The sequence below is a fragment of the Poeciliopsis prolifica genome, unplaced genomic scaffold, assembly GCF_027474105.1.
Source record: "Poeciliopsis prolifica strain line A6 unplaced genomic scaffold, Auburn_PproV2 SCAFFOLD089, whole genome shotgun sequence".
Lineage (NCBI taxonomy): Eukaryota > Metazoa > Chordata > Actinopteri > Cyprinodontiformes > Poeciliidae > Poeciliopsis > Poeciliopsis prolifica.
Genome location: NW_026562464.1, coordinates 236,703 through 263,142, shown reverse-complemented (window position 1 = coordinate 263,142; position 26,440 = coordinate 236,703). Strand labels below are relative to the sequence as shown.

The 26,440-nt window shown below is 38.0% G+C and overlaps 2 protein-coding genes across 4 annotated transcripts; both read left to right on the top strand.

Annotated features, from left to right (window-relative positions):
- Positions 1–557: 557 nt before the first annotated feature.
- On the top strand, positions 558–12,931 carry LOC129353384 (troponin I, fast skeletal muscle-like). Its single transcript, XM_055022692.1, has 7 exons — positions 558–619; positions 6,273–6,304; positions 6,528–6,564; positions 6,719–6,847; positions 7,030–7,119; positions 10,921–11,097; positions 11,289–12,931. Exons 2-7 carry the CDS (start codon positions 6,294–6,296, stop codon positions 11,367–11,369), a joined length of 525 nt encoding a protein of 174 aa, XP_054878667.1. The 5' UTR covers positions 558–619; positions 6,273–6,293; the 3' UTR covers positions 11,370–12,931.
- Positions 12,932–18,182: 5,251 nt separating this feature from the next.
- Positions 18,183–26,076, top strand: LOC129353387 (troponin I, fast skeletal muscle-like). Of its 3 annotated transcripts, none has more exons than XM_055022694.1 (7): positions 18,183–18,271; positions 19,480–19,513; positions 19,726–19,762; positions 24,810–24,938; positions 25,182–25,271; positions 25,420–25,593; positions 25,683–26,076. In XM_055022694.1, the coding sequence occupies exons 2-7, from the start codon at positions 19,506–19,508 to the stop codon at positions 25,758–25,760; spliced, it is 516 nt and encodes a 171-aa protein (XP_054878669.1). In that variant the 5' UTR covers positions 18,183–18,271; positions 19,480–19,505; the 3' UTR covers positions 25,761–26,076. The 3 variants fall into 3 exon arrangements, with proteins under 3 accessions (XP_054878669.1, XP_054878670.1, XP_054878671.1); XM_055022695.1 differs by having other exon boundaries at positions 18,199–18,267; XM_055022696.1 differs by lacking the exon at positions 18,183–18,271 and adding an exon at positions 18,483–18,494.
- The last annotated feature ends 364 nt before the right edge of the window (positions 26,077–26,440 follow it).

Below are 26,440 nucleotides of genomic sequence, written 5' to 3'. Positions count from 1 at the left end.
TGTTTTGTTGCTAATCAGATCCACTGTGAGTAAATTAATTTAACTCTTATGAAAACCTCACTTTGACTAGGACTTTGTCAGCACTTCAGTCTTTCTCTTCCATATCTAAAAGTCAGCACTTCAGTCTTTCTCTTCCATATCTAAAAGTGATGTACTTTCCTTTTGTTTTTCTCCTCATTGCTATAGAAATGCTCTGCAGAAATAAGCACAGTTTTAGTTTTCATGAAATCATTTTAACAAGGAAGTAATAAGACAAGAACAAAGCAACGCTTTAGACCTTTGCTTTGCTTTTTGCTTAAGATAAATGCGTAACGAGCATGTCAGCATGTATGCAAAAAATTAATTAAATGAGCTGAAAGGAAATGAGTTTTGATGATACGAGTTAAAAGGACAACAATCTTAAAGGGCGGGTTATTTATAATGCAGGCAGCCGAGGAAGGGGCGACTGACAGTGTACTGTATTTCATGACCTTGTCATCTCATTGGCTTGTCCAGTAATCCACCACCATATAGAGAAAGTGGAGGATTTAGAGGGCATTCTGAGATTGCAATATAAACCTTCTTTACACTTTATCAGTGTGAGACTCAGTCTGCATCTGGCTGCAGCAGCTCTGCCTCGGTAATGGAAAACCTTTTTTCTCTGCTCTTCATCTTGACGTTGCTTTGTTCTCTCTGTCGGCTACCTGACAGCAGCTTTTTGTTTCTTTATTTAAGGCAGCACATCTTTACATTGTAGAAACTTTGCAGTTAACAGGTGAAGTTTTGCGTGATATTACTTTGGTATAGTGTGAAATTTTGTCTCTGACTTGGAAAGGATTTTGCTTTTTGAGGTAGAAAAGGGCAATCTTCTCTGTTGATGAAGTGTGTGTCCTGTGGGATGCTCCAGCGATGTGTCGTCTGATGATGTGGAACACTGAAAGCCAATGCCATGGCCAGGCTCTGAGTTGAAAATCAATCCAACAGTTTTTATCCTCCTGTCAAACCATGAAGGTTGTTAGTATTTGGAGGTACACTTGGTTTGATATGGTGTTGACAGAAGTTGTGTCTCTTTAAACAAAGCCATGTCAACCGAACCCCTTTTCTGTTAAAATGAAGTTAAATGATTGTGAAACCCTGTTTTCCTTCCACAGTTAAGCTTCCTCTTTAAGAAAACACTAAATAGTAATATGGTCCTGCGCAGATGCAGGACCATATTTTGATATTACTGTGTCCAGATTTTCCTTAAATGAACTTGTAGGGAAGACATAGCCTCTTTTCTTCCTGTTACTACTTCAAGAACCTCTGACATTTGCTCCTGTGCCAGTTATATGTTTCAGATGCCTGTGGTCATCACACATCCTTTCTTTACAGAGGAGCTGGTTTTTTTCTTCATACTTGATGAAAGCTTTGGGAACAGCTGTAGACCCAGGAATAGATGTTACTCTGCAGCTCTGCTAAAGATATAGGGATTACAATCAGCTCAGGCAACAGCTATGCAGCCTCAAGAGATCTGAAACTGTCTTAGTTTCTTCTTAACCCACTGACATTATGCATAAGGTTTCATATTTTGATTGAAATACAATGTCTTGATAAAATGTTTGAAACAGAGCTGGGAAAAACTATTACAATATAAATCTAATTGATCCAGCTACAGGACAGATTGTAGTGTATTGCCCTTATTACATCAGGTTACAAAAAAAGATATTTTGGAAGTTGTCCATGTTTTTTCAACAGGATTATTTTGCATCGCTGAATTAAAAAATGGTCCCCATTTTTCTCAATCAGGTTTTTATTCTAATATGATTTAGAGAAATCTGATCTTCTGACTAAATTGATGACATTTTTGTAATCTTATCGGTTTATTTCCATTAATATTTCTCATTCAAAGAAGGTTTTAGGATAATTTTTTTTCTAACAGTATATTAATGAAATGCTACAAACATGGACTTCTGTACATTGTATAATAATCACTATAAGGGTAAGTACATGTGAATTGAACATTATGTCTTCATTGTGTAAAATTCTCCATCTCTTTTCTGTCCTGATGGAATCTCTCCTGCTCATCATTCCTTCATCAGATTTTCAGGAAACTGATCCAGATGAGAGAACAAGTCTTGCATTTTGATGCTCATGTTGCTCCATAGTTCAGGAAGTTGACCTGATTGAGCAAAACCAATGTGATTTTTGGATTCATCAAAATGACCCTGAAACTGTGGAAAACCCCAGACAGGTTTTTGGCTGCAGACCAGTGGAATCTGACAGACGTATCAATGAATCAATAAAAACAAGTCACAGTGTTGTGATCGTCGCCATTCCTGCCCTCCTGCTGCATACTGATCAATGTTGCCTACATCAGCTCCTGATGTCAGTCTAGATCGGGGCGCTCCAGTCCTCCAGAGCTCCTACCCTGTAACTTTTCTCTAACACATCTTGATCAAATGAATGGCTGCAGAGCTCAGGTGCTGCTGGTGAGAAAAGCCAGCCTTTTTACTCAGGCGTATAGGAGCAGGGATCCATCTAAAAGTTGCAGTTCTGAAGGACTAGACATAGCCACAACTGACCTGAAGGTCAAAATTTCACATTTTGGTCCATCTCCAGTTAGCAAAACTTAACTATAATTTTTCAAATGCCACATGTCTAGACAATATTTTGGTGTGGCAGCTCTTCCAAAGTGGTAGCTTAGTCATAGTCGTCAGCTCATAGCGTTAACAACCCCTTTGGACAGGTCCTGTTTTTTGAGACAGGACCTGACAGAACCCCCGGTTAGCAGGAGCGTTACCGGGGCTTAGGGTTAGGGTTATGTTCAGGTTGGCTCCTGGGATGGGCATTTGTCAATGGTCTGTAATATAATGTTTGATATTGTCTTAAACGGGACACTCTTGGCTTGACCAACACAGAGGTCAGTAGAGTTTGTTAAGCCAAAATTAATACACATTTTGGGACACAAGGGTTAATAACTGAAATACTCATAGACTCTAAGAATTCACAACATGTATACCGTACCCATACTGTCTGATCATGGGAGGAGATTATGAGCTGTGATTTAACATCACAGACCAATCCTTCAACAGCCTTCAAGTATTCCATGCCTGAGACCTTGACCCTGGATCTGACCACTGCCAGTGCTAGTTTCTGTTTCCTGATTGTGCTGATGATGTCTTTGCCTCTGTGCTTTCAACTCCCACTTCAAGTCTCTGGATTCTGATCATTGCCTCATGGATATTTAATTTCTTGGTTTATTGCCCATCACTTTTGCCAATCTGGACCTAAGGACTGTAGTCAAAATGACCAGTCACTTTCTCATACTTAAATCAGACCATTGGAAGGCTGCATAAACAGGTTTACCTGGCTGGCAGAGTTTCTGGCCTGAAATCTTTAGCATTCTCAGCTTCCATCATATAGAATCCTGTTCTGTGTATGATCCTGCAGGTGAAACAATCCCTGATAAACGGACACTTTCCTCTCTCTGTCACAATATCAAGTCGCTGAAGAGGAGAGCTTGGGAAACCGCCTCTTCTGGGGAAACCTTTTCTTCCTGTTTGACCTTTAGTCCCTGGTTGCCTGTCCAACGCTCGTCCTCCTATCTGTTCTGCAGGTCTGACCGGAAAACATGAAACACAAAATCGTTCCATTCCTGCTTGAACATTCTGATGAATAATATTGTCGCTGAAGACTATTCAGTCTTTTCTGGGTTATAATTTCCATTTTTGGTCCTATAATATAATATTATAATATTGTTTCATATACCTGTTGGAAGGCTTTTATTAGAGTTGGAAACTAAAGGGAGTAAGAAGAGGAGGAGACAAGGGCAGAAAGCGATTAGATGCAAAAGAATTTGATCAAAAATCAGAGGTCAACTGAGGAACTGATCATATTGGAAAATTTTCCTTGGAAAGTATGAAAAGCTGATTTACATTTGTCACAAGTAATGATTGGTCATGGAAGCCCTCAACTGATGGACTGTGCATCCGTCACACTGATTAAAGTCACGATTGAGGAAGTTTTTGATCAGTACAGATAAACAAGAAACAAGAAAGTCTCTCTAGACTGTCTAGAAATGTTTTCATTTCAAAGTAACCCAACTAAATACAAAATACAATCTTGTCTTTGAAAAATGACAGTTGAATATTTTTAGAGAACAAAGATTTCCAAACTAACCTGATTCAGAGTGAAAAAGCAACAGCCGCCATCATTCTGTGTTTGTTTTGTAGAATTGTACAACTCAAGCATTTAGTGAGCATAAGCTGGAGGTCGACTGGAGGAGCGTTCTCCTTCATGACATACTGGGAGAGAACAGACTTCATGGTCTGGTCAACAAGGCAGAAGCAAAGAACTCCCTGCCTGCTGGTACTTTGATGTAAAACACTTTCTTCTTTTATTTCTTGTCTGTGCAAAGACTATTTTCCTGAAGTCTTGTTGATCATCAAGGTGATTTTCAGGAAATGCAAGAAAAGCTTTTGTGTTCTTTTTCGTCAGTTGTGGTTTTGTCTTTGGATTTCACGTGGATGCTGTTTTTGCCTCCCTTTCTTTTTGTTGAATCGTTTGCTCTGGCTGTCACTGCAGCAGGTCAGGCCTTCAGTACTTTGGATGCTGTTCAGGATATTTCGCCTCCTGAGTGTGACAGACACAGATGAGCTTTTTTTCTGGCTGGTGTTGCTGTTAGGATTCTCCGCTGCTCCATCTGTTGTCTTTCGTTGGAGACACTGGAGTCAAAAATCCCTTCCAGACTAACATATGGCATTAACTTTGTTTCTCATCTGTTCTAGATTTTTTATCCCACCTCTTGCTGCCATAAAAGTTATATTATAGTGATTGTTTTGGGAAATAAAAAAAGACTTGATTAATTACTTTATAAGGAGGGCAATTATGTTTTTACCTAGAGTCTGGTTAGTTTCGATAATTATGATTTTGAGAAATTAATCATTTGAAAATAGCTTTTTTGTCAGGTGACAAAAATGTACTTGAATATTTCAAAATGACAAAACCAAACAAGATCTGTAAGGGGACAAATGATTTTTAATGCCTCTGTGTTAATGTGGAAAACTATTCTAATGTAAGAATGTTTTTAAAAATATCTCATTTTTGGTCAATTGTGTAAAATAAGTAATATGACTGACTGTTTGCTGTGGTTATTTTTTATTTATCTGTTTTTCCTCTAACCATCCCATAGAAACGGGGCCATTTGGACCCCACAATCTTTTTACCAGCAGGGTTGCACTGACCTCACATGCGCTTTTACAAGGTTTTTGTGTTTGGTTTCAGGAACTGACAAACTCCCAAAACAGAACATACAACAGCTCGGTTTTTTTCACAGATTTTGTCCCATACCTTACTGTCACCACGAAGCAAACATTTGAACAAATATGTTAAAAAATTTTTTTTTTATAAAACTTAAATACCGCAACTAGAACTGTTGTTACAATGCCAGACTGTTTCTGGTGAGGTTGCAGCATTGAGCAAAGAAAGATCAACAGCGCCACCTGGAATTATTATCCCCCAGAAAATCCAAATAAAAAAAAGACACATGTTCATTCTGCTGCAAAAAGAGACACAATTCAAATAGGATCAATAGCATTTATTTAAGAATGGCACAAAAAGCACATTAAAAAATTTATTATGACAAATTAATTTGCAATCCAATCCAAGACAAAAAAACAAAAAAAACAAAAACAAACAAACAATTAAGGGAAATTTTGATTCAATTCTCAAGATTTAGGACCTTGGTCATGTTAAAACTAAAGGTGAGATAAAGTAAGACTCAATCTGTAAGATTAAAGCTGCTACAAAAAGCTGCTTTGCAATAATGTGAACAACAAAAGCAAGAACAAAATATGCAATTATTGAGTCACAACGACCCTTTTCTTTAACTCAGAATAAGACTTCAAGAAAAGTTGACTTCAGATGTTGTTGCACTTTAGATTCTGACCAGTAAGTGGCGCTAGAGAAGTCAAAATGAAGCAGGAGTGCCATTTAAATGGAGGAAAACTAAATACTGTAGTGCCAAAACTGATAGAAAGGTTGAACAGAAAAGCTGAAACAGATCAGTCTTCCTGAATGTTTTTTTTTATTTAAGAAACAATATGAGCAAAGGATGAAGAAGTGGAGATTACAGAAAAAGACGGAATGTAGCTTCAACTTTCAGTAACTTAGATTGTCCTTAGGGTTCATGTTTCTTATCGGTTGTATAAGAATCAGTACATGTTAAGTACACACAAATTTGTGATTTCAAACTAACGTTGTTACACAGTCCTGAAATAGACCTGAATTCAGCTTTCTTTCATTTGTTTTAACAGAGTCCAGATCCTACAGCCAACATGGCCACTGAGTGAGTAAAATGTCATTTTTTGGTGTTTTGTATTTTTAGGCCAGTAGAACATGTAACATGTAGTTTCTGTTATGTTCAGAAAAACATTGTGTTGCCAAATTTTTAAAACATTTTAGATCATTTTACAGAACATTTCTAAGCATTATAATAACTAAAAATCAAATCTAACTTTATAGTCACTTCTACTATTTGCCCAATAAAATGAATTTGTTTCTGTGTGCAGAAAAAGACTGTCTGCTAGACGCAAGCACACTCTGAAGGTAAGCCCAAATATTCAGAATTATATGTGTGAGCCATGAAACTTTACTTGGTAAATATCAACCGTTGGACACAACATTCGATCCAAGGACACATATTTATACTTGTGCCTGAACTCATTGGTGTTTTTTCTGAAGGGTCTTTTTCTTTTTGCAGAGCTGCATGCTTGTGGTTGCAAACAATTTGCTGGAGGCTGAATCTCAGGTGAAGGCCAAAGAGAGGGAGACGTTTCTGGCGGAGAAATGTCCTCCTTTGGATGTTCCGTATTCCAGGGAAGAACTAGTGGTGAGAAGAAAACCGTCAGAATATTCTCCTGGGATTAGAACGAGATACCTTCACAAAGAAGGCAAACGTTTTTCCTGACATGTTCTTGGATATAAATATATATTTTCTGACTTATTTGTGGGCCTTCAGATTACAAAATTCTTCATAAAAATCTGTTAAATCATGAAAACATTTTTTTCCAGGAACTTTGCAAGAAACTTCATCAGCAGATTAACATCAGTGAAGAGGAGAGATACTGCACAGAATTCAAGCTGAACATGGTCCTCAATGAGGTGAGACAGAACCGCCTCAGTCTGCTGGTTCTGTCTGCAGGGAAACCGGCTGTGATGTCACATGTTGAACTCACTCTCAATAATCTGCTCACAGTGATCATATTCAAAAGCCCTGAAAAACACATTTACATTAGATTGAATATTAACTTGAAGCTATGGTTATTGAAAATGTTACTGAAAAATATGAATGAGTAATTGTGAGGGCTGCACAGTGGTGCAGTTGGTAGCACTGTTGCCTTGCAGTAAGAAGGTCCTGGGTTCGATTCCCGGCCCGGGGTCTTTCTGCACGGAGTTTGCATGTTCTCCTGTGCATGCTGGGTTCTCTCCGGGTTCTCCGGCTTCCTCCCACAGTCCAAAAACATGACTGTCAGGTTAATTGGCCTTCCCAGATTCTCCCTAGGTGTGTGTGTGTGTGTGTGTGTGTGTGTGTGGTGTGTGTGTGTGTGTGTGTGTGTGTGTGTGTGCCTGGTTGTTTGTCTTGTTTGTCTCTGTGTTGTCCTGCGACAGACTGGTGACCTGTCCAGGGTGAACCCCGCCTCTCGCCCGGAACGCAGCTGGAGAGACACCAACACCTCCTGACCCCGTTAGGGAGAAGGATGATCAGAAAATGGATGGATGGAGTAATTGTGATTTATGAATTAGTTTACCTGGATTTAAAACCAAAGGAAAGAGAATCTAAGCAGAACTCTAACACTAAATTGATACCTGCCTGTGGTGTAATTAAAACATTTTGAACTAGTTAAACCTTTTTATTTCAATATTAACTTGAATCATATTTTCAGAGAATTGTACAGGTGAGATTGTTTATACATTGGACGAGATTGTTGGATGTGAAAAAACGATTCTTTCTAGGGATGCACAACATAATAAGGCTTATTTGACTTATAATGTCAATACCAATTTATTTTTTGTATACCTACATCTTAAAAAAAGTCACTGTAGAATTGACAGTAACTTACACAGTGTTGTATAGTAATAAAGTAAAAATACTTCACTACTTTAGTATATTTTGGAGTACTTCATACTTTCCTCGAGTATGAACATATTTGATAACTTTCACATTTACTTCACTATATTTCAGAACTTAATTGCAAACTTTTACTCTGATCCATTTTCAATGTGTGGTTTAGTTACTGGTTACTGTGATGGAGGAGCCGTCACGACTTAGGATCTAATTAAAGAGTTAACACACACATACACACACACACACACACACACACACACACAGCTTAAACTGACACAGTTCATCGTGGGTCACACGCGGTGTTCCTGCTTCAGTTAACATTAATCCTTATCTGTTATTTTCAAATATTTTCCCGGCTTCATTTTCAATTGGCTTGTTTCCGGATTGTGACGCACAGGGAGAGAGTTGTGTGATGTGGTGACGTCATCAGAACGTACTGAGTGTTGGCTGTTAAATTGATGATTGTATTTTTTGGATTACAAGTTTATTTATTTTTTTCTCTTATTAATTATTTTGTATACTTTAAGAATTGATTTGAGTTAGGAGTAATTTCTTAGTTTTTGCTTTGTTTTCTTGATTTGACTTTCTTGGGTGGAGCCTGTGGCGTTCTGTGGGTGGAGCCTGTGGCTTTCTGTGGGTGGAGCCTGTGACTTTCTTGGGTGGAGCCTGTGGCTGTCTGTGGGTGGAGCCTGTGGCTTTCTGTGGGTGGAGCCTGTGGCTTTTTGTGGGTGGAGCCTGTGGCTTTCTGTGGGTGGAGCCTGTGGCTTTCTGTGGGTGGAGCCTGTGGCATTCTATGGCTTTAAAAGCAGCGCTCTGTTCAACAGACTGAAGCTAGACTCTGCAGAACTCACACTGGAGGTGATACACGCTGAACTAAAGTACTGCTGTGTTGATTTTAACCTGCCATGGATCCAAGGTCTTTTGTATATACTTTGCACCAAAGTGGCATCTTTGTTCACTGAATAGATAATAAAATTCACTGAAGTGATCTCCGGCCTTGGGAAGTCTTTTTTTTTTTGTGGGTTGCCCAAGTCATAAGAGAACAACATGTCACAGTTACAAAAAGTGAGAGAGAGAAAAGTGTTTTGACCAAACCTACTGATTGACTGCAACAAAGTCGATAGCCGACTCACCTGGGTTTGTTCATCACCACCAATACGATGCACCTGTTTCGCTTAAACACCACGTTAACAAAAAGCTCTCCCTCTTCAGATGCCAAATAAGCTGCATTTCCCTCCCAATTCTTTTTTTCTTTTGCATAATGACCAGTTGTGTGCACCTATAGTGTGTGAAGTAGAGGAATCGTAACGGCTTTTTTTCTTCATGTTTTCCGCATTTTCTGTACTGACTATTTATTTTTCTCATTTTCAGCACTGACCTTACTGAAAGGGAAAACTTAAGGCTTACAAAAACTTTGTATTTTCTGTCCTGGAGGGTTTACTAAGAAGCTGGTTCAGTTGTAAAGTAGGTTAAGTTAACCTTGTAGGTAAAGCACCTAATTTTCTTAACTAAATGATGCTGCAGGTTTATCTATTAGCAGGTTTCATTTTGCCTGCACTTGGTTCTTTACATTATTTTAAGTGTATTTGACAAGTTTACCAAAATATAAAAAATGTCATTCAAACTGCATTTGCTTTGTTTTACTTTTTACTTGTACTTTTCATTACATTACTTGAGTTCATCCATTTTACAGTAATTTCCATACTTAAGTACAAGATGTTTCAGATACTTTAATACTTTAACTCAAGTAACATTTCAATGACATTTACTTTGACCAAAGTCATATTTTGGAGAGGTACAGATACTTTTACTTGACTCTGAGATTTCAGTACTTTATACAACAGAGAACTTACAGGCAGCAGGGTTGCCAGCCAGTTACTGTCATTTTTACGGTAAAGAAATTACAATAACTTTACAGTAAGCTTACTGTAATTTTTTTTACAGTAGTCTTATTGTAATTCTAATAGTTTTACTGTAATTTTATTACAGATGATTTATTACCCCACAATAATAACTGAGAAATAGTTCATATTAGGATTTATTTTTATTTCTTCCCTTCTTATGGAACGTTTCTGTTTATATCATAGGTCTTTAGTGCCTTTTTGTCCTGAAGAAAAAGATATAAAACTTCAGATATTTCACAACGAGATGTTCATATTCATGGAAAAAACTCACATAACCTTAAATTAAAGCAGAAAGCATGGCGGCCACCGTAAGAAAGGTTTACAGTATTCAATTATGCTGCGTAACTGATCAGTGCAGTATTGCGAGGGAACGCAAAACCTTTTGTGAGGGAACGCAAAAAAAAACTTTCCTCATGGCCCCTAGGGGGCTCCATACAAACCGCTATTGCTGCACGCCATCAATTTAAAATCCAAGCAATTTTCTTGCATTTATGGTCTCCCATACTCAGTAGCAACTAAGAGAAATTTACTCCACTACACATGAATACAAGTGGTACCAAACTTGTTCAGGAACCCAACCCAGCTCAGCATGAGGTTTTTCTATAAATGTCAAAGATGTTTTCTGACCTGCTGTACTGGGAAGAGACTTTGGGTCATACGACTGAGAGACTGTTCCAGAGCAGCCTTAGGAATGTCAGGAAATCTCACTAGATCAGTGAGACTAAGCTGAGACGATGGAGGTCTGAGAAGCTGTGCTCTGGAAAGATGCTTCAGTCCCTGATTTTCTTTGCTTGCACTTTATAAACTTTTAAACACAATTGTAAATGATTTCCAGCTCCACTCGTGACAGATCTCAACATAACCATTTTCTCATCTTCAGATCACAAAGTTTTGATTGATGACTTTAATTCAACCGTTCTGTCCGTTCTACAGGTCAGGGACCTAAACATCAAGATCGTGGATCTCAGAGGAAAGTTCAAAAGACCACGACTGAAGAAGGTGCGTATGTCCGCCGACGCCATGCTGAAGGCTCTGCTGGGCTCCAAACACACGGTCAACATGGACCTGAGGGCCAACCTGAAGCAGGTCAAGAAGGAGGTCAAAGAGGAGGTGAGCTGTTCAGCATGGACAAACTTTGAAAACTAACTAAATTCTAAACTTAGAATGACAAGCAAAACAATGTTCGTCTTTATTTTTCTGGTCAGATCCATCAAATGTTGCCCTTCGATAGAAATTGTTTCGATTTAGTTTTGGCCTCTTTCAACTACAAAAACTAAGAATTTCTTCCTTGTTCCTTTTAGGACAAGCAGCTGCGTGATGTGGGAGACTGGCGCAAGAACATCGAAGACAAATCTGACAGGAAGAAGATGTTTGACAGTTAAATATTACATCTATCAATGCCTAACAGCCCTAACAGAAAGATGTTTTTTTTTTGAGGTGGTGTTTAGAGGTCATGAACTGTCTTTTCTTAATAATAATAATAATAATAATAATAATAATAATAATAAAAAACAGGAATCATTTTTCTTCCAGATTTATGCTTCACTTTGTGTCGATATGACACCTAAAATCCAATAAAATATATGGTTCTAAAAGTCAAAGCAGTTCAAAGGGTAGGAATACTTTGTGATCCGAACTTTACAGCCAGAAAATGTTCTTATGGTCTTATTAACTTTCTAAAAACAACTAGTGACTAGACAGAGTTTGTTCAGGTATAGAATAAACATTCATATTGGTTATGCCTTGGTTATAACCTGAACACATCAACATGGAATGAGAAGCTGAACTTGTCTCACTACTTTTCTGGTTCTGATCACTTTAGTAGGTTGTGATAAAACTGAAGTAGTTTTAATTTGAAATGATAAGATTGAATCATGGAGTAAGTGATACAGAGGACATAGAGTTTTCCTTATATTTCCTTATGTTTTCCTGCTTTTTGAAGCAGAGTCCATTTCCACCATTTTAAAGGTGTAATTTCATGCAGACGTGTCACACACAACCACTTTATTATTATCTGAAACAAATTTTCTTTCATCATTTTGAATACATTCAGTGAATTATCTGCTATGAGTAAAGCATTGACAACTCATAACCCCTCAGCAGAACCCCACTAAAAATCTCTGAAGTGATCAGGGTTTTTAGGGCGAAGTGGAAGGTGATGTCTGCACAAGTAGGAAACGATTCACTTCTTGACTTTACAGGTTAAAACTGTTTGCAAAATACTTTTCCAACAAAAAAGGAAATCTAAGCATCTAGACTCTACAAATACTCTCGATCGTCTGATGAAGATCAAAAGAACGACCTCTAGCCGACCATATATTGATAAAGTTTTAATAAGTTTAAAAACTGTATATATGTAATACATTACAAGAAAAACTTGTCATTCTCCTTAAAAGGCAATCAGCAATGAGATTTGAGCTGAGCGTAAGTTCAGTCCTTCACATTTATTCCTAATTACTGCAAGGAAGAACTGGAGCCTGGATTTTAGATGCCACTTTTCACAGCAAAATTTCTTATGAAATTATGAAAAGACAAGAATTATTAATATTAATACCAAATTTTTCCCCATTTTTGGGAATAATGGCTTTTTTTCTGTTATGATTTTTTTTTTGCTTTGTTTTGAGTCTTGATCTGAGATATGATTTTCTTTCCTATTATAGAAGAGAAGCTTTCTTTGGTGTTTGAAAAGCTTTAAAACAGCAGTTTGATGTAAAAATGAACTAAACATTTTTTCAAAATGTTCATTCTGTTTCATTCAACATGTTATGTCATCTTGTCTCAGAACATCTCAGATGAAATGCAGAAGCCTCATGTCATTCATTGTTGGAACTAAAGTGTTTTCTTTCTTAAAGGGATTTCTTGTTTTACATGAGGAGTTTTGAGCTGAATCAAGTTGCTGTTATGAGACTTTAAAGTAATTAAAACTTTGCAGCTGCTTTCCTGACATTTAGTTTTACTGTTTTCATTTCAATATTGTGTAAACACTGTATTTTCATGGAATCTGTTTAACAAGCATTCATAAATATTTTGTAGCTGACTCAAATCATGAGTATTGCAATTTAATTCAATATTAGTTTACTTTTTAAAAACTAAACAAAAAATCATAGATAAGGAAAACACACCAGGGGGTTTTAATCACATTTGTTGCTGATAATAATAATTGGAAAAGGGGAAAAAAAGTGTTGTTCATATACAGAATTTCTTTACAGGGTTTGACTGAAATCTTTACTTTTGAAGCTGTATTATGTAGTTTTAGGTGATAAAACCCAAAAATCTTGGCAGAAAAGGGAAGCTAATCGGTAATGATAACAATAATAAAAAAGACTTTACCAAATTATCCCTAAATTCCTGAATCACTCATTTTAGATATTTTTTGCATACCTGTATTGATGGGACCACATATTGAATATTGACAGATGAATAAGGCCTGTTATTCCTGCACCTCAAATATAACTTTTTACTGATGCACTAATGATAATCTAAATATTGCTAAATTTAAATGATATAAATCAGGATCAGAAGGTTTTCAATATTCAACACTAAAACAAAATAATTATGAAAATTTGCAGACTGAACACTTTGATGACACACATGATATCATGTTGAAAACATAAGTGATGCATGAACAAAAGAGATACTGACAGAAAGTTTGCTGTGGATACAAAGGGAGGATAAATAGAGACCGACAGACGTCAGACATGCCTCCATTCCAACACTTGAAAGCCAACACAGGGTCTTAGGTTTTTTGTTACCCACTTGGCAAGGTGATATTTGATATCGCAAGACTGAACTGAAGCCAAACACTTTTATGAGAAAGTGTGGTTTCTGGGAATTGAAAGAGACTCAGAGGAGACGGAGTTTTAGTGAGGATGGTAAAGGAGGGAGGGAGACAGAAGTTCCTCCAGAGGATGGGGATGGAAGAGGAGTTCTGATTGTGGAACCAGTCCAATAACAGGAGAGTCATTTCTGAACTTCAGAAGAGAAGCCCTCTGAGGAGCAGACTGATGTGTGACAGCAGCTGTCCCTGCTGTCACACAGAGACAGTAAGGGGAATTATTTTCTGTTCTTCCTTAATATTACTTTACATATTGGTTTGAATAGTTTAGATTTTTATCTTTAAATTTGTTTTTATTAATCTGACCAATTTAGTTGACTATTTGCAGTGCACCCATTTAGTTAACTTTATTTGTCAGTTCTTTGTATTTTTTGTTAAATGCACTAAATTTCTTTTGTTTGAGTTACCAGTTTCCTCTGGAGCTGTGGATGGAATTAGAAAGATGATCTCCAGCTGATGCCCATATATGGCTGTCAACTTCCCCAGTGGGTCATTCCATCTGCTCACCAGGAGAAGGGAAATTTGATCCTTTAGTTTAGTTTCATCATTTCTTTAATGTTTTTTTTTTTTTGCAAGTTAGTTCAATTCTAATATTTACTTAATTAAAAAATTTAGTAATGTGTTAGTAATTAGTAATTTTTGAAATTTACTCAACGTCTCTGGCTGGTTTGTGTAAAACCCTCACAACCTCCCAGACAGCCGGTGCTGATTTGTGACGGAAGGTGGTCCCCCGCTGCCGGTCAGCAGGTGATCCACCAACGGGTGGATGTCTGAGCTGATGGTGTTCAGCTCAGACATTCCCTGGTTGGTCAACATGGCGCAGGATGAAGTGTAGCCCAGGTTGACTCAATCATCTGCCAACCTTTTTGCTTTGTGAGCAAACGCCGTTCTTGGGGAGGTGCCGTCGAGTGACAACAAACTAGTCAGAGCATTATTTGACTTTCAGGCCAGAAAACTCTCTTTCAGGACCAACCTGGTGACGTGCGCTATTATAGCACAACAGGTAAAGGAGGAGATTTGTGCAGTGGTGTTCTGAAGCTGGTGTCTCCAACTCCACTGTTTGAGAGCTTCTGTCCTCCAGCTTTTCACCACATTCCTGCTCTAACACAGTTGAGGCCATACATACTGTTGAAATAAGAATTTTAAAGTAGCACAATAGTACATAAGTTAACTTTTAGGTTAAGATAAACTTAGATACAAATCCAAACTGGGACAGCTGGTGACTCTTTGAACTTACAGAAATTCCTAATCAGAAAACAGTCTTAGACTCCTTGAATCTCTTTAGACAGGGAGCCTGTCTGCCAGGCAATTAACAAATTCCTGAGCATGGTTCAAAAGTTCACTAGGATCTTAAAACTTTTTATAAATAATTGTATCTATATTAGAATTAACTATATTTCTTTAAGCATGTTTTTAATTAGTTACTTATTAGATCCAAACTTATAGTCATTATTTAGCATTACATTTTGTGCAAGCTTGGTTAAAAATACAAACTACTTTCTTGTGGAAACATTTTGAGGCAGAGATAACATTGCAGCTGCAATCATATATCAAACTGGACAGCGGCTGATACGAGAAGGGTAGGCCGTATATCTGCTTTTGGGGCTCTTTAGCAGGAGGTAATAAAATTAACATTAAGACAGCCCACACAAAGGAAAAGAACACACCTCTTAATGCATATATTTAAATGAGGAGAATACGCATTCTATAAAAAATGGTTTGTTTCACAGCAGAAGTTGGAATCTCTTTGTGTTGAGTGAGAGTTTCCCGGAGGATGCATCTTCTGTTATTCTTTTGTCTTTTTTTACTCAGTTCTTTGTCTCTGTTTTGTAATGTCTTGGATTTTTGCTCTAGGTGAGATGCTTATTGTAAAGTTCTTCTTGGATTGAATTTCTCTGGATAAAACTCTGAATATCTGAAGTCTGACGTCGTATGATTGCTCTTTTCTCTCTGCACACTTACACAGACACAGGAATTTGGGACAAAGAATTAATTAACGAGCTAAATCAAGTTATTCCTCTTTTTAATTCTTAACAATACACAGCAACTCCAGGTTTGGCAGAGGCGTTGTAACAAACTATTCTTTGGACTGATTCTAGTGTGTTGGAGCACAACGCTTGGTTGACACGTTAGAAGCTCCTGACATAGAACATTAATCCTCAATGCAGTTCAGCATGTGTGTCAGAACCAAACAGTGTTAACTGAAGGACTCATTGAGGATGAAGGCAAAACAAAGAAGAACTATTTGGTGTTGGTTTACAGGTATGCCTGTGTGCCTGTGTGTGTCTTCTAGCAAGCAAGATGATGAACTTAGCAAGAGGAGGATACACAAGATGGCAGATGGCGCTTTTTGGTGATGTCACTCTCTAAACTACCAGCAAATTCACACAGCGCTTGTAAAGCTTGTAAATCGGTACCTGTACCGATGTGTGATTGTGCTGCATTTTGACGCCACAGCGTGCCGTTTCCAAGGTGACAGGACAAAGGAGACAGAATCTATCAGGACTGGAAGCCGTGTGTGCATTAGTTAAGATTTTGACGCGCTGAAGTCAAGGCAGATCACCGTTTTCTGTAGCATAGGGAGGCCTCAGCCACAGGCTTTATTTTCTGAGCAGCTGCTGAACCCTGCTGTGACATGATTATGTTTGTTGGATTCAGAATTGTTTTTGCTCTCCTTTGGTTGGGGATAACTGTGGGATGATGGTGGGGATATGAAAGTAGGAGGGAACCTCACAGAAACATATCAAAGATCTGAGTGAAGATGGCAGTTGAATGGTTAATGCTTGATTGTAGCTATGCCAATCCAGTAGCGTTGGCTACAGTCTGACTGCATGTCCAGCCACAGCCCCCTTTGACCACCACCAAAAGGGAAGACAGGTGAAGTTTCTTGCCCAGTGAAACAAAAGGAGCTGGGACTGAATTAGCAACCTGTTGATTATGGGACAAACTCCTACTACCGTCGCTGCCATCATGTCAGACGTCACCACCTGTATTCTCCACCAGGGATTGGAGCTTAACTCAGAGAAGCTGGCAGATATTTTTAACAAGTTAAACTTTCTAAATCTGCTCCGGGCCTCAGGGGATGCCAGTTTTATTCATGTCGTTGCTCCACCACCGCTGATTCAAATGTTCCAACTACCTCGTCCGCATGTCCACGTTCTGCAGAGGCCCCCTGGAGCATCAAGTGGTCCAGGTGTGTTAAACTGGAGAAAGAGTCGAAACATGCTGTCTTCTTAAGAAGTGACTTTGTTATAAAGGAACAAGAATGGAAAACGGAGAAAGGTCACATTTTGTAGACAGTCTAATGTAAATTGCAATCACACCCAGGCAGGGGTCAAAGTGTCTGGAAAACCTGCCCACCTGAAATCACTCCCCCCCATTATTTTTATAACTTGTGTTAATATGAGAGGTCTCCTGGCAGCCAGAGAAAAATCTGGACGCCTTTCTGTGGACAGATTCACATCTCCAACCATTAAGCCAAAGTGAAATGCTTACCAGGCAGTAAATGAGTTGGTGATATTTATAGAGTGAAGTGTAGGAGAGCATAAGACTTTATTTGGAGGAATAGTGTTATTGGTTTTTGAGCACCACTGTCCCCTGCGTCTGTTTCTGCACTCACAGGAAACTGGAACAGCAACGTAATCATGTCTGTTTGGAAAGTTAAAAAAATTTAAGTCAAAATGTTTTTGTTTTTTAACAGCTTAGAGACAGGTGTGCATCACAGCAGGTCAAGCACAAAGTGTGATAGCAGATGTTGGATCGTTATTTGGATCAGCTGAGAGTAAAACTGCATCTCACTGAGACCTTTAACTCTTTGTGTCCTCCCAAAGCTTGAAAGTCAAATGTAAAGTGTGACAGACTTTTTCCAAAGCACGTCTGCAGCAGAAACATGGGATGACTGGTCCCCAGGAATAATGTCTTTCAGCTGGATACATGAGTGGGCTCTGGGATGCAACACTTTCCTTCTGCAACAGAGGAAATCTTCTTCATGATGGTAGGAACCAGTGAAGAGATGTATTTCATGATGAAACATTTCTTTCCCAGTCTGGTGACGGATATGTTGATGCTGCAGTGAAGATCTTTTTTTTTTGTTTGTGTATGTGGTTTCATTTTCTTGATAAGTTTAGCTAACCATCCTGGGGAATTATTATCATCAGACCTGAAATCTGAATATGTTTCAAACTTTTTCAGCTCATTTACTTCCCTGTTCAGGATTCCAGCTTCACTGAGCAGGACCCTTAAACAAATAGATGCTCCTCCTTGATGAGATGAAGTAGGGGGGATGGTGATATTTCAGGCGCTTGATGGCTGATTGGACTGAGGATCTTGTATTTCCATAAAAAGCCACTCCACATCCAGAACTGAAGCCTCGTTTATAAAAACACCCTGATGGTGATTCGTTCTCACTGCCTCTACTGTCCTCCTTCTTGGCTTTCTGTTTCATTGTAGGTGAGACCTGGCTGCTTTTCTACCTCCTTTTTTATTCAGGGTGTCTCTGTACAGCTGGTACATGCATATGGACTTTATTCTTAACATGTTAAAGTGCTAAGGTGATGAAATCCTGCAATGCAGAAGGCAAAGATTCAACAAGGAGGCAAAGAAATTTCAACTAAGGAGCTATTATTTGCTTTATTCTCTCTTTTCTGACACGACTTTTTAGGATTTGTGGCAGGTATTTGGTTTTCAAGCTTATTGTATATTTTATGCAGTAAAATATTGCTGTTATGCTTAGAACAATTTGAGGGGTGATTTTCAGAATTTTTTTTATATTTATTTGAAATTTCAAGGTATTGCTTGAGGAACTTATTATTTTGTTCCCATGTTTTTGACATCAGGTTTATTTTTTCTTCACAAATGTGCATAGCTCCATGTCGGCTGTTCAGGCTCCATGTGGTTCACAAAGAACAGAGGCTCCCTGAACACAACAGACATTTCTCACCACAAACAGAACAGTTTAATCTGGAGGATGAAAAGAAAGATTTACATCAACATTTTAATGTGTCAGGATTTTAAAAAATGAATATCTGCTTTTAGTTTATTTAGTTTATTGAAACACATTTTGGACTCATTTTTCAAATCAAGTCATTTTTAACTGAGTTGAAAAATGTCTTAGAAAAATAATCTTTTACAAAATAAACATCACATTTGTGTTTTCCTATAAGTTTGATAGTGAACTTATTTCTCTGTTATTTGACATTGTGACAATAGCAGCTAAGCTTCCTGAAATTGAAAATACCATCATAGAATTTTACTGGGGATCCAGGACTCTCAGTCCACTGGAGTTACAGGCCAAACACTCACAGTGACTTAAGTCCAGTGTGCGTGTGTGTGTGTGTGTGTGTGTGTGTGTGTGTGTGTGTGTGTGTGTGTGTGCACATAGGTGTGCTTTTGTTTAGTGGCTGCTTTTAAAGATGCTGTTGCAGCACATTCACTTGCAAAGTAATTTTTGGCCATAAGAATTAAGTGTTAATTCCCACAGGATGTTTGGCTTATCCCACTCTGTGCGCCAGCTGTGACATCTGACCCTACCCCTAAACTTAGCTCTATCACCCCTCAGTTGCTCATTAAAAGTTTTAAGAGGCAACATTGGGACTCTGCGTAGCCTCTCCTGTCATAAGATGCTTATTTTTCTTCTACTGTTTCTCTTTTCCAAACAGGCTGTGAAAGAAAAAAAACTGCCAACATGTCTGAGTAAGTTCTTTTTTTCCTTTCGGTTGAAGAGACAGTGTGTTTGTCTTCAGGCTTTTGGCTTAACTTGACTGAGAACATATTCATAATGTGCACACATTAGCTCAAAAGCATCAACTCTTATGAAGACTGACACACAAAAGAGGAAACAGGAGGAAAATAAATTAGAATCCATTTTAATATTCAGTATGTTCCATTTTGTTTGTGTCTCACAGGAAGAAGATGACGTCCAGCCGCAGGCATCACCTGAAGGTAAAGCATCCTGCTACTGGGCTGGGCCTTCATCATGTGTTGTACTGATTCAGAACACACTCTGTTAAGCAAAACCTTCATTGCAATAGTCATTATAAGACAACACAGTTATTGCTAATCTAATTCTGGCAAAACAGTCTGGAGAAAAGTATCTTAGAAAGTTATCAATATATTTTTGTTTCTTCAAAAAATCTTTTAAAAGTTTTAATGGGTGCTTTTTAGTTACTGACAATCAAGTTAATGTTTGAGGTCATTGTGTTTTGACTCTCAACTAGTTTAGTTTGATTTAATGACTTACTGCGTTGTCATTTTTCTGTTCACCAAACATTCCTTTACACTTTCTCTCATGTCCCCTGTTTGCAAAATTCACTTGCATCCAATCACACAGCAAAGCACTAAACCCAAAGCCCAAGTACAACAGGATGTAGTTTATGTTATGGATTTACATGAATCTCATTTAATTCTTTTGGTTTAGTGATGACAACTTACTTTTTTGTGTGGTGCTTTATTACCCACTTTCCTGTCTAACTATTCTCAAATAAAGGCTGCCTGAGCCAAAAAACTTTTTAAAAAATCCTTTATTAGTTTTCTTCTTGATTTAAAGAAAACTCAGTGATTAACTTTGCTTTGCTCAGATGTAAAAGCCCATCTGAACTCTGCTGCTGCAAACAAACCAGTTCTGTTCTGCCTGAAAACTTGAAGCTTTATTTTCAAGTGAACCTTGCTGTGATCCATTCGATTGGAATGAAACTGGACCATCAAGAGAAGAAGTGGCGATGCGTCCTAAATGTAGCAATTTACAGACATATACGATACCTGAACATGTTAAAGTTCTCTCTCTGCATTTGTTTCATGAACAGCTTGCTGTCTGGCTCCCCGCCTCATGAGGGGCTCTTAGCCTTGTGACTTTACTGTAGCACAACCAGCTCACACTCATGTAAGAGTAAAATTATGAGTTTTTCTTTATTGATCGCCCAATCAAATATGTCCTCCTCTCTATTCTAGAGTGAAAATCTCTTTGACTGCCTGTTCATTCATGCTCTTTATTAAGAATTGTTGAGCTTTGTCCCACCTCGGGGTCTTGCTTTATTTCTAAGGGAATATTTCATAATTCATTGCTGTCATGGACGTTCTTTAAACAGAACATATTGCTGGATGTTTGGTAAAGTTCAAGGCTTTCTTTTTTTCTGCCAATGAATTTCTGTGTCAGTTTAGGCAGAATGCTGCAGGATTTATAGTTTTCTCTTCAAGTTTTCTCTTAAATATGTTTTCTTGGAAGCCAGGTTTGTGGTGTGTTGTGAAACACCTTTTCTCTTATTTTGTGAATGTGGAGCATGGCTGGGTTTCTACCAGCTTCACTGCTTCCCTGTGCAATTCCACTTGAAGCAAATCAAGTGGAGTCAAGGTTTGACAGTTCCATGTCAATAACAAACTATCGCCAAAGTTAGGCTACACTCAGCCAACACACTTCTCATTTAAAGAGCCCCAAGTGCAAATCAAATCCAAATCTGAAGAATTTCTGCAAAAATAAAATCATTTCTTAATTTACTTTACCATGTATCTTATTAGCTTTTTTCACTTTTTTACTTTAGCTGTAGTTTTTATCTGCCTTTATTAGTCAAAATAATCTACAGCAATAGAATGACATGAAAATCGAATGTTTACCATGATATTTATTTTAGTGTTTTCATTATGTTTCTTACTGCACTATACAATTTCACTAACATACACAATGTTTATCCTCAGTACATATTTAAATATAGTAGGTTTTCCCCCTGTGGGAATGTTGGAATCCTTTTTGATCTCCAGCCATGATACTTTTTCTCCTACTTTTTCTAGATTACTTTCAATTTTCAATATTTTTGTGCCTATTCTGAGATTTTTTTTTAAAATACAATATTAACATGTAAGAATAATGGGGTCTGACTTGTGTGTAGCAAAAGAAACGCGTTGTGATAATGCATCACTTTAGGGATTTTACAATGTGATGAAGGCTTATTTGCACTTAGAAACTAGAATGTAATCATAAACATGAATATGGCTAGATTACTGGTCCCCATCTGATGTCAGTGTTTCCCAGTTTCAGCAAACCTAATTTAAAGTTTGGGTCAAAATATACTTGTTATGAGTGTGAATTTTAAACTACAATTTTTCTACTGCGTGGTACTTAATCCTGATGCTCCATCCCAGCAATCCTGCATGTTTTAGATGTTCCCCTGCTGACCCGACCAATAGGAGTGAGTGATTAGAAGGCAGTTGTTGCAAATAATGATGAGGTGAGGAGATCATTCAGGCACATCAGGGACAAGTGAGAGGAGATGAAGAGCCTCGCTGTGGGATGTTGTTTAATTTGCTAAAGCTCTTGATAGTTTCGTTTTGTCACCATTGTGGCGATTGAATGAACTATGTTTATGTCCACTAGTTGGCAGTCATGAGCATATGTGATTGCATAAATGTAAAGAATAGGACAACAGAAGTAGAGAGTCAATTGGGACACACCTGCATGTAACCTGAGTGAGCAGGTTACATGCAGGTGTGTCCCTTTAATAAAAGTGTGTGAGCAAAGCACAACATCTGGTTCTGGTTCAAAAAGAATGCTTGGGGCTGGCTTATGGACTAGAACGGTTTCATAACTATGCGTATGGTTATGAAAGATGGTTTTGTAGTTGAAACAGATCAAACATTCAGATATTTTTTGGTCATCAAAAAACATCTGAATGAGATGTCACCCAGGATTCAGAGGCTTATGATGAAGATGCAGAGGTATGAATTTACACTGATTCTTGCTGATGTTCTGTCTAGAGACCCTACACATGATAGTGTGAGTTCAACTGAAGAGGAAATTCAATGTCATATGAATTTGGTGTCCAATGTGTTGCCTGTATCAGATAGAAAGTTACAGCAAATAGTTGATGCAACAGCTAAGGATACAGAGTTACAGTTGGTCATACAGAATATGGATGAAGGATGGCCAATAGTTCACAGTTTTTCAATGTTAAAGCTGATCTGTGTGGTGGATGGACTGTTACTTGTGAGTTCAGACAGGAAATTCTACAGCGGATTCATGAGGATCACCTCAGCATGGAGAAATGTACAAGAAGAGCTAGAGAATGTGTTTTCTGGCCTGGACTAAATAAGGACATTGAGGTGCTGATAAGTAAATGTGAAACATGTCAGACATTTAGAAACAAACAGAGCAAAGAACCGATGATAATATCTGACACTCCAACATCACCATGGCTAAAGGTTGGAATGGATTTATTTCATCTTAAAGGAAAAGACTATTTAGTGATCATTGATTACTATTCAAACTATCCTGAGATGGCTCTGTTGGCTAATATTCCACATGTTGTAGTGAGTGATAATGGACCATGTTTTAATAGCAGAGAATGGCAAAGCTTTGCAGAACAATATGATTTTAAGCATGTAACATCAAATCCACATTAAGCGGAGAAAGGAGTTCATATTCTTAAGCAACTTCTGAAGAAGGCTGCAGATAGTAACTCTGACCCGTATTTAGCTTTATTAAGCTATAGATCATCACCATTGCAATGTGGTTATTCACCTGCTGAACTTTTGATGAATCGAAAGATTCGTACAACTTTGCCAAGTTATGACAATAAAGGACAAAGAGCAAAGAAATCGTCAAAGTTGGAGTGTAAGCTACGAAAGCAGAAAGTAAAACAAAAGTCATATTATGACAGATCAGCAAAGCTTCTACCCTAACCCACTGTCATACCAGGACCCAGTAAGGATTCAGGATGATGAGGGATGGAAAACCAAAGCAACTATTCTGCAGGAAGTAGCTCCACGTTCATTTGAAGTGAAAACTGAAGATGGACAAATTCTGAGACAAAATTGTCGCAGTTTGTTGAAAACTCCATTTGAACGTGTTGATGAGTCGAGTGAAGATTCAAATGACTCTCAGATTATTCCTACAACTGAAACGCATTGTGACATGGACAGTATTAACCTGTGTTAAGAAGATCTACCAGAGTGGTGAAAAAAACCTGATACACTGATCTTGTAAAAAAAAAAGGAAAAAAGAGAAAAACAGAAAAAGTTGAAATGTCTGTATTTTGTAATTCATGTTTTAAATGAGTACTAAGTAAGATAGGTTAAGTAAATGTTATAGCTATGTGATATTATGCTCTATCTGTCTCATACATTGTATGTTGTTAATTTTAGACAGGATTCTTTTTGTAACATTCTAACTTTAAAGAAAGGATGACGTGATGATTGAATTATGTTTATGTCCACTAGGTGGCAGTCATGAGCATATGTAATTGCATTAATGTAAAGAATAGGACAACAGAAGTAGAGAGTCAATTGGGACACATCTGTGTGAGCAGACCAGCAAAAGATACTTTAATAAAAGTGTCTGAGCAAAGCACGACGTCTGGTTCATATCAAGCACCGATATAACAACCATCAGAACTATTTTTCAGTTTCCACTGACTGGAGTTTTACTCAGAACAATATCAAAGGTCCTGAATGGAAATAGACAAATGGAAGTGAGCAAAGTTAGACAATTTAAGAAAGTTTTTAGTACTCCATTTCTAAACTACTCCTGATTCCAATCTCTCCAAACAACTGAGTGTTCTTCAAATGTCTCATGAATAGAAACAGAAATAGTTTTACTGTTCTGAGTATGAGCAGCATGTTAAAGGTAAACCAAGGCAAGCTAATGTTCAAGCTAATGTAGAAAGTATAATACAAAAAATTATGCAAGACTGAACTGTAAGCGTACATATATAGAAAGAAAATAATACCTCTGTCTGTCTGTCTGTCTGTCTGTCTGTCTTCCAATATCTGCAGTAACATACATACTTTGATACTCTGATGTGCTTTTGCTCAATTTTGTTATCAAATTCATGCCGAAATTGGAAACATTGACTTTTTTAAGTTTGTTAATCTTTCAAACTCAAATTATAAATCTGAGCAAGAGTTTCTTTCTCATAAAAAGCAGCATTTGCATCAACAAAGCCTGAAAGTCTAATGAATAATAAAAATGATTCTTTCATGAACCCTCTGTCCTTCCCCTCAGAGTTTGGTTCTGTCAGTGGCTGCAACCTGGCTTGAGAAGGAGAAGAAGGATCTGGTTGTAGCCAAGGAGGCCTACATGGCTGAGAACTGTCCTGCACCAAACCTCAGTGGAGACCAGGCCACCCTCATGGTGAGAGAGCCTCAGCTTCACAACCCGACGCTCTGACAGAAACCCGATCCTCTATCAGGATCGCTGTGATTCATTAATGAGACTAGCAAAGACTGGTGTCCATTAGTCTTTACCAAGATAGGTTTCATTTAGTTTTGCTCAGTTACTTATTTCATTTGGTCATCTTTTAAAACTTAACATAAAACCAGTCACTGTCTGCTTTCTAATATCAATAAGTAACCATCACTTCTCAATTAAAACAAGGAAACCTGCAAAAAGTTACACGCCCTCATCGACAAAGTGGATGAAGAGAGATATGACTTGGAGGCCAAAGTTGGCAAGGCTGATAAAGAGGTAGATCTTCTGAAGATTTTATTGTACACTTTCATTGAGCTCATCATGATATTTGAATGGAAATCATCAAGTATATCTGTCTGGAAGCATGCTGTGAGAAGAAAACAAGAAGCTGGTCTTTAGTTCGATTCTGCTCCATTGCTCCCAGATTGAGGATCTGAAGATCAAAGTGGTGGATCTGGCTGGAGTGAAGAAGCCCGCCCTGAAGAAGGTGCGTATGTCCGCCGACGCCATGCTGAAGGCTCTGCTGGGCTCCAAACACACGGTCAACCTGGACCTGAGGGCCAACCTGAAGCAGGTCAAGAAGGAGACCAAAGAGGAGGTGAGGGTTTTGTCGAAGGAAGCTTGGATCAACTGTTGTCACATTTTGCTAACACAGTTGACTGGGTATGTCAACTGTGTGTGCTTCAGCCCACAGAGGCAGTGGGTGACTGGCGTAAGAACATTGAGGACAAAGCTGACAGGAAGAAGATGTTTGAAAGCGCTTAAAGAACTGAACTCTACACCTCTAGTTGTTCTGGGCTGTTTACACGCTTCTGAAATGTCTTACTTTCCTCATCAAATCATCTTTTGTTTCATAAATGAGTGTTTTTCTGCCTGCTTTTGTTATTGTACATTTGTACAGTACGTTAAGCAGCGTTAGCTAGAATTGTTGACAATCCACTGGATGGTGGTTATTCAAGCCACAACTTTTTTAGGCAACAAGGATCCTCGTCAAAGACACCAAACCCAATACTGTCTCTCATGTATTCCTGACTTATCAATGTGAGATTTAAAAAAAATAAATAAATTGAATGCAATAGTTTAGATGAGTAAAGATGCCTTTATTTTACAATTCCAAATAGCTTTTTATGTCAACATGTCCTGTTTCATACATAACTTCTCTTTAAACTCAGTGATACAGAACACTGTAAATCAGATGCATTAGCTACATTAGGCAAGGTTTACCAAACTCATCTCATTTTTCTGTAACATCAATCTAATCCATGAAATATGTGCCTTTGTATTGACGGTTCAGTGAAAAACAACAGTTTCCTGTTGCAGAGTGTTAGACATGTTTATTTGGTAGAAGACTCAATCATCAGTTCAACTTTCAACAAAAATCCAGCACTTTCTGTTTGCTGATAGCCAACATGAGCCAACATGAGCCAACATGAGCCAATATGAGC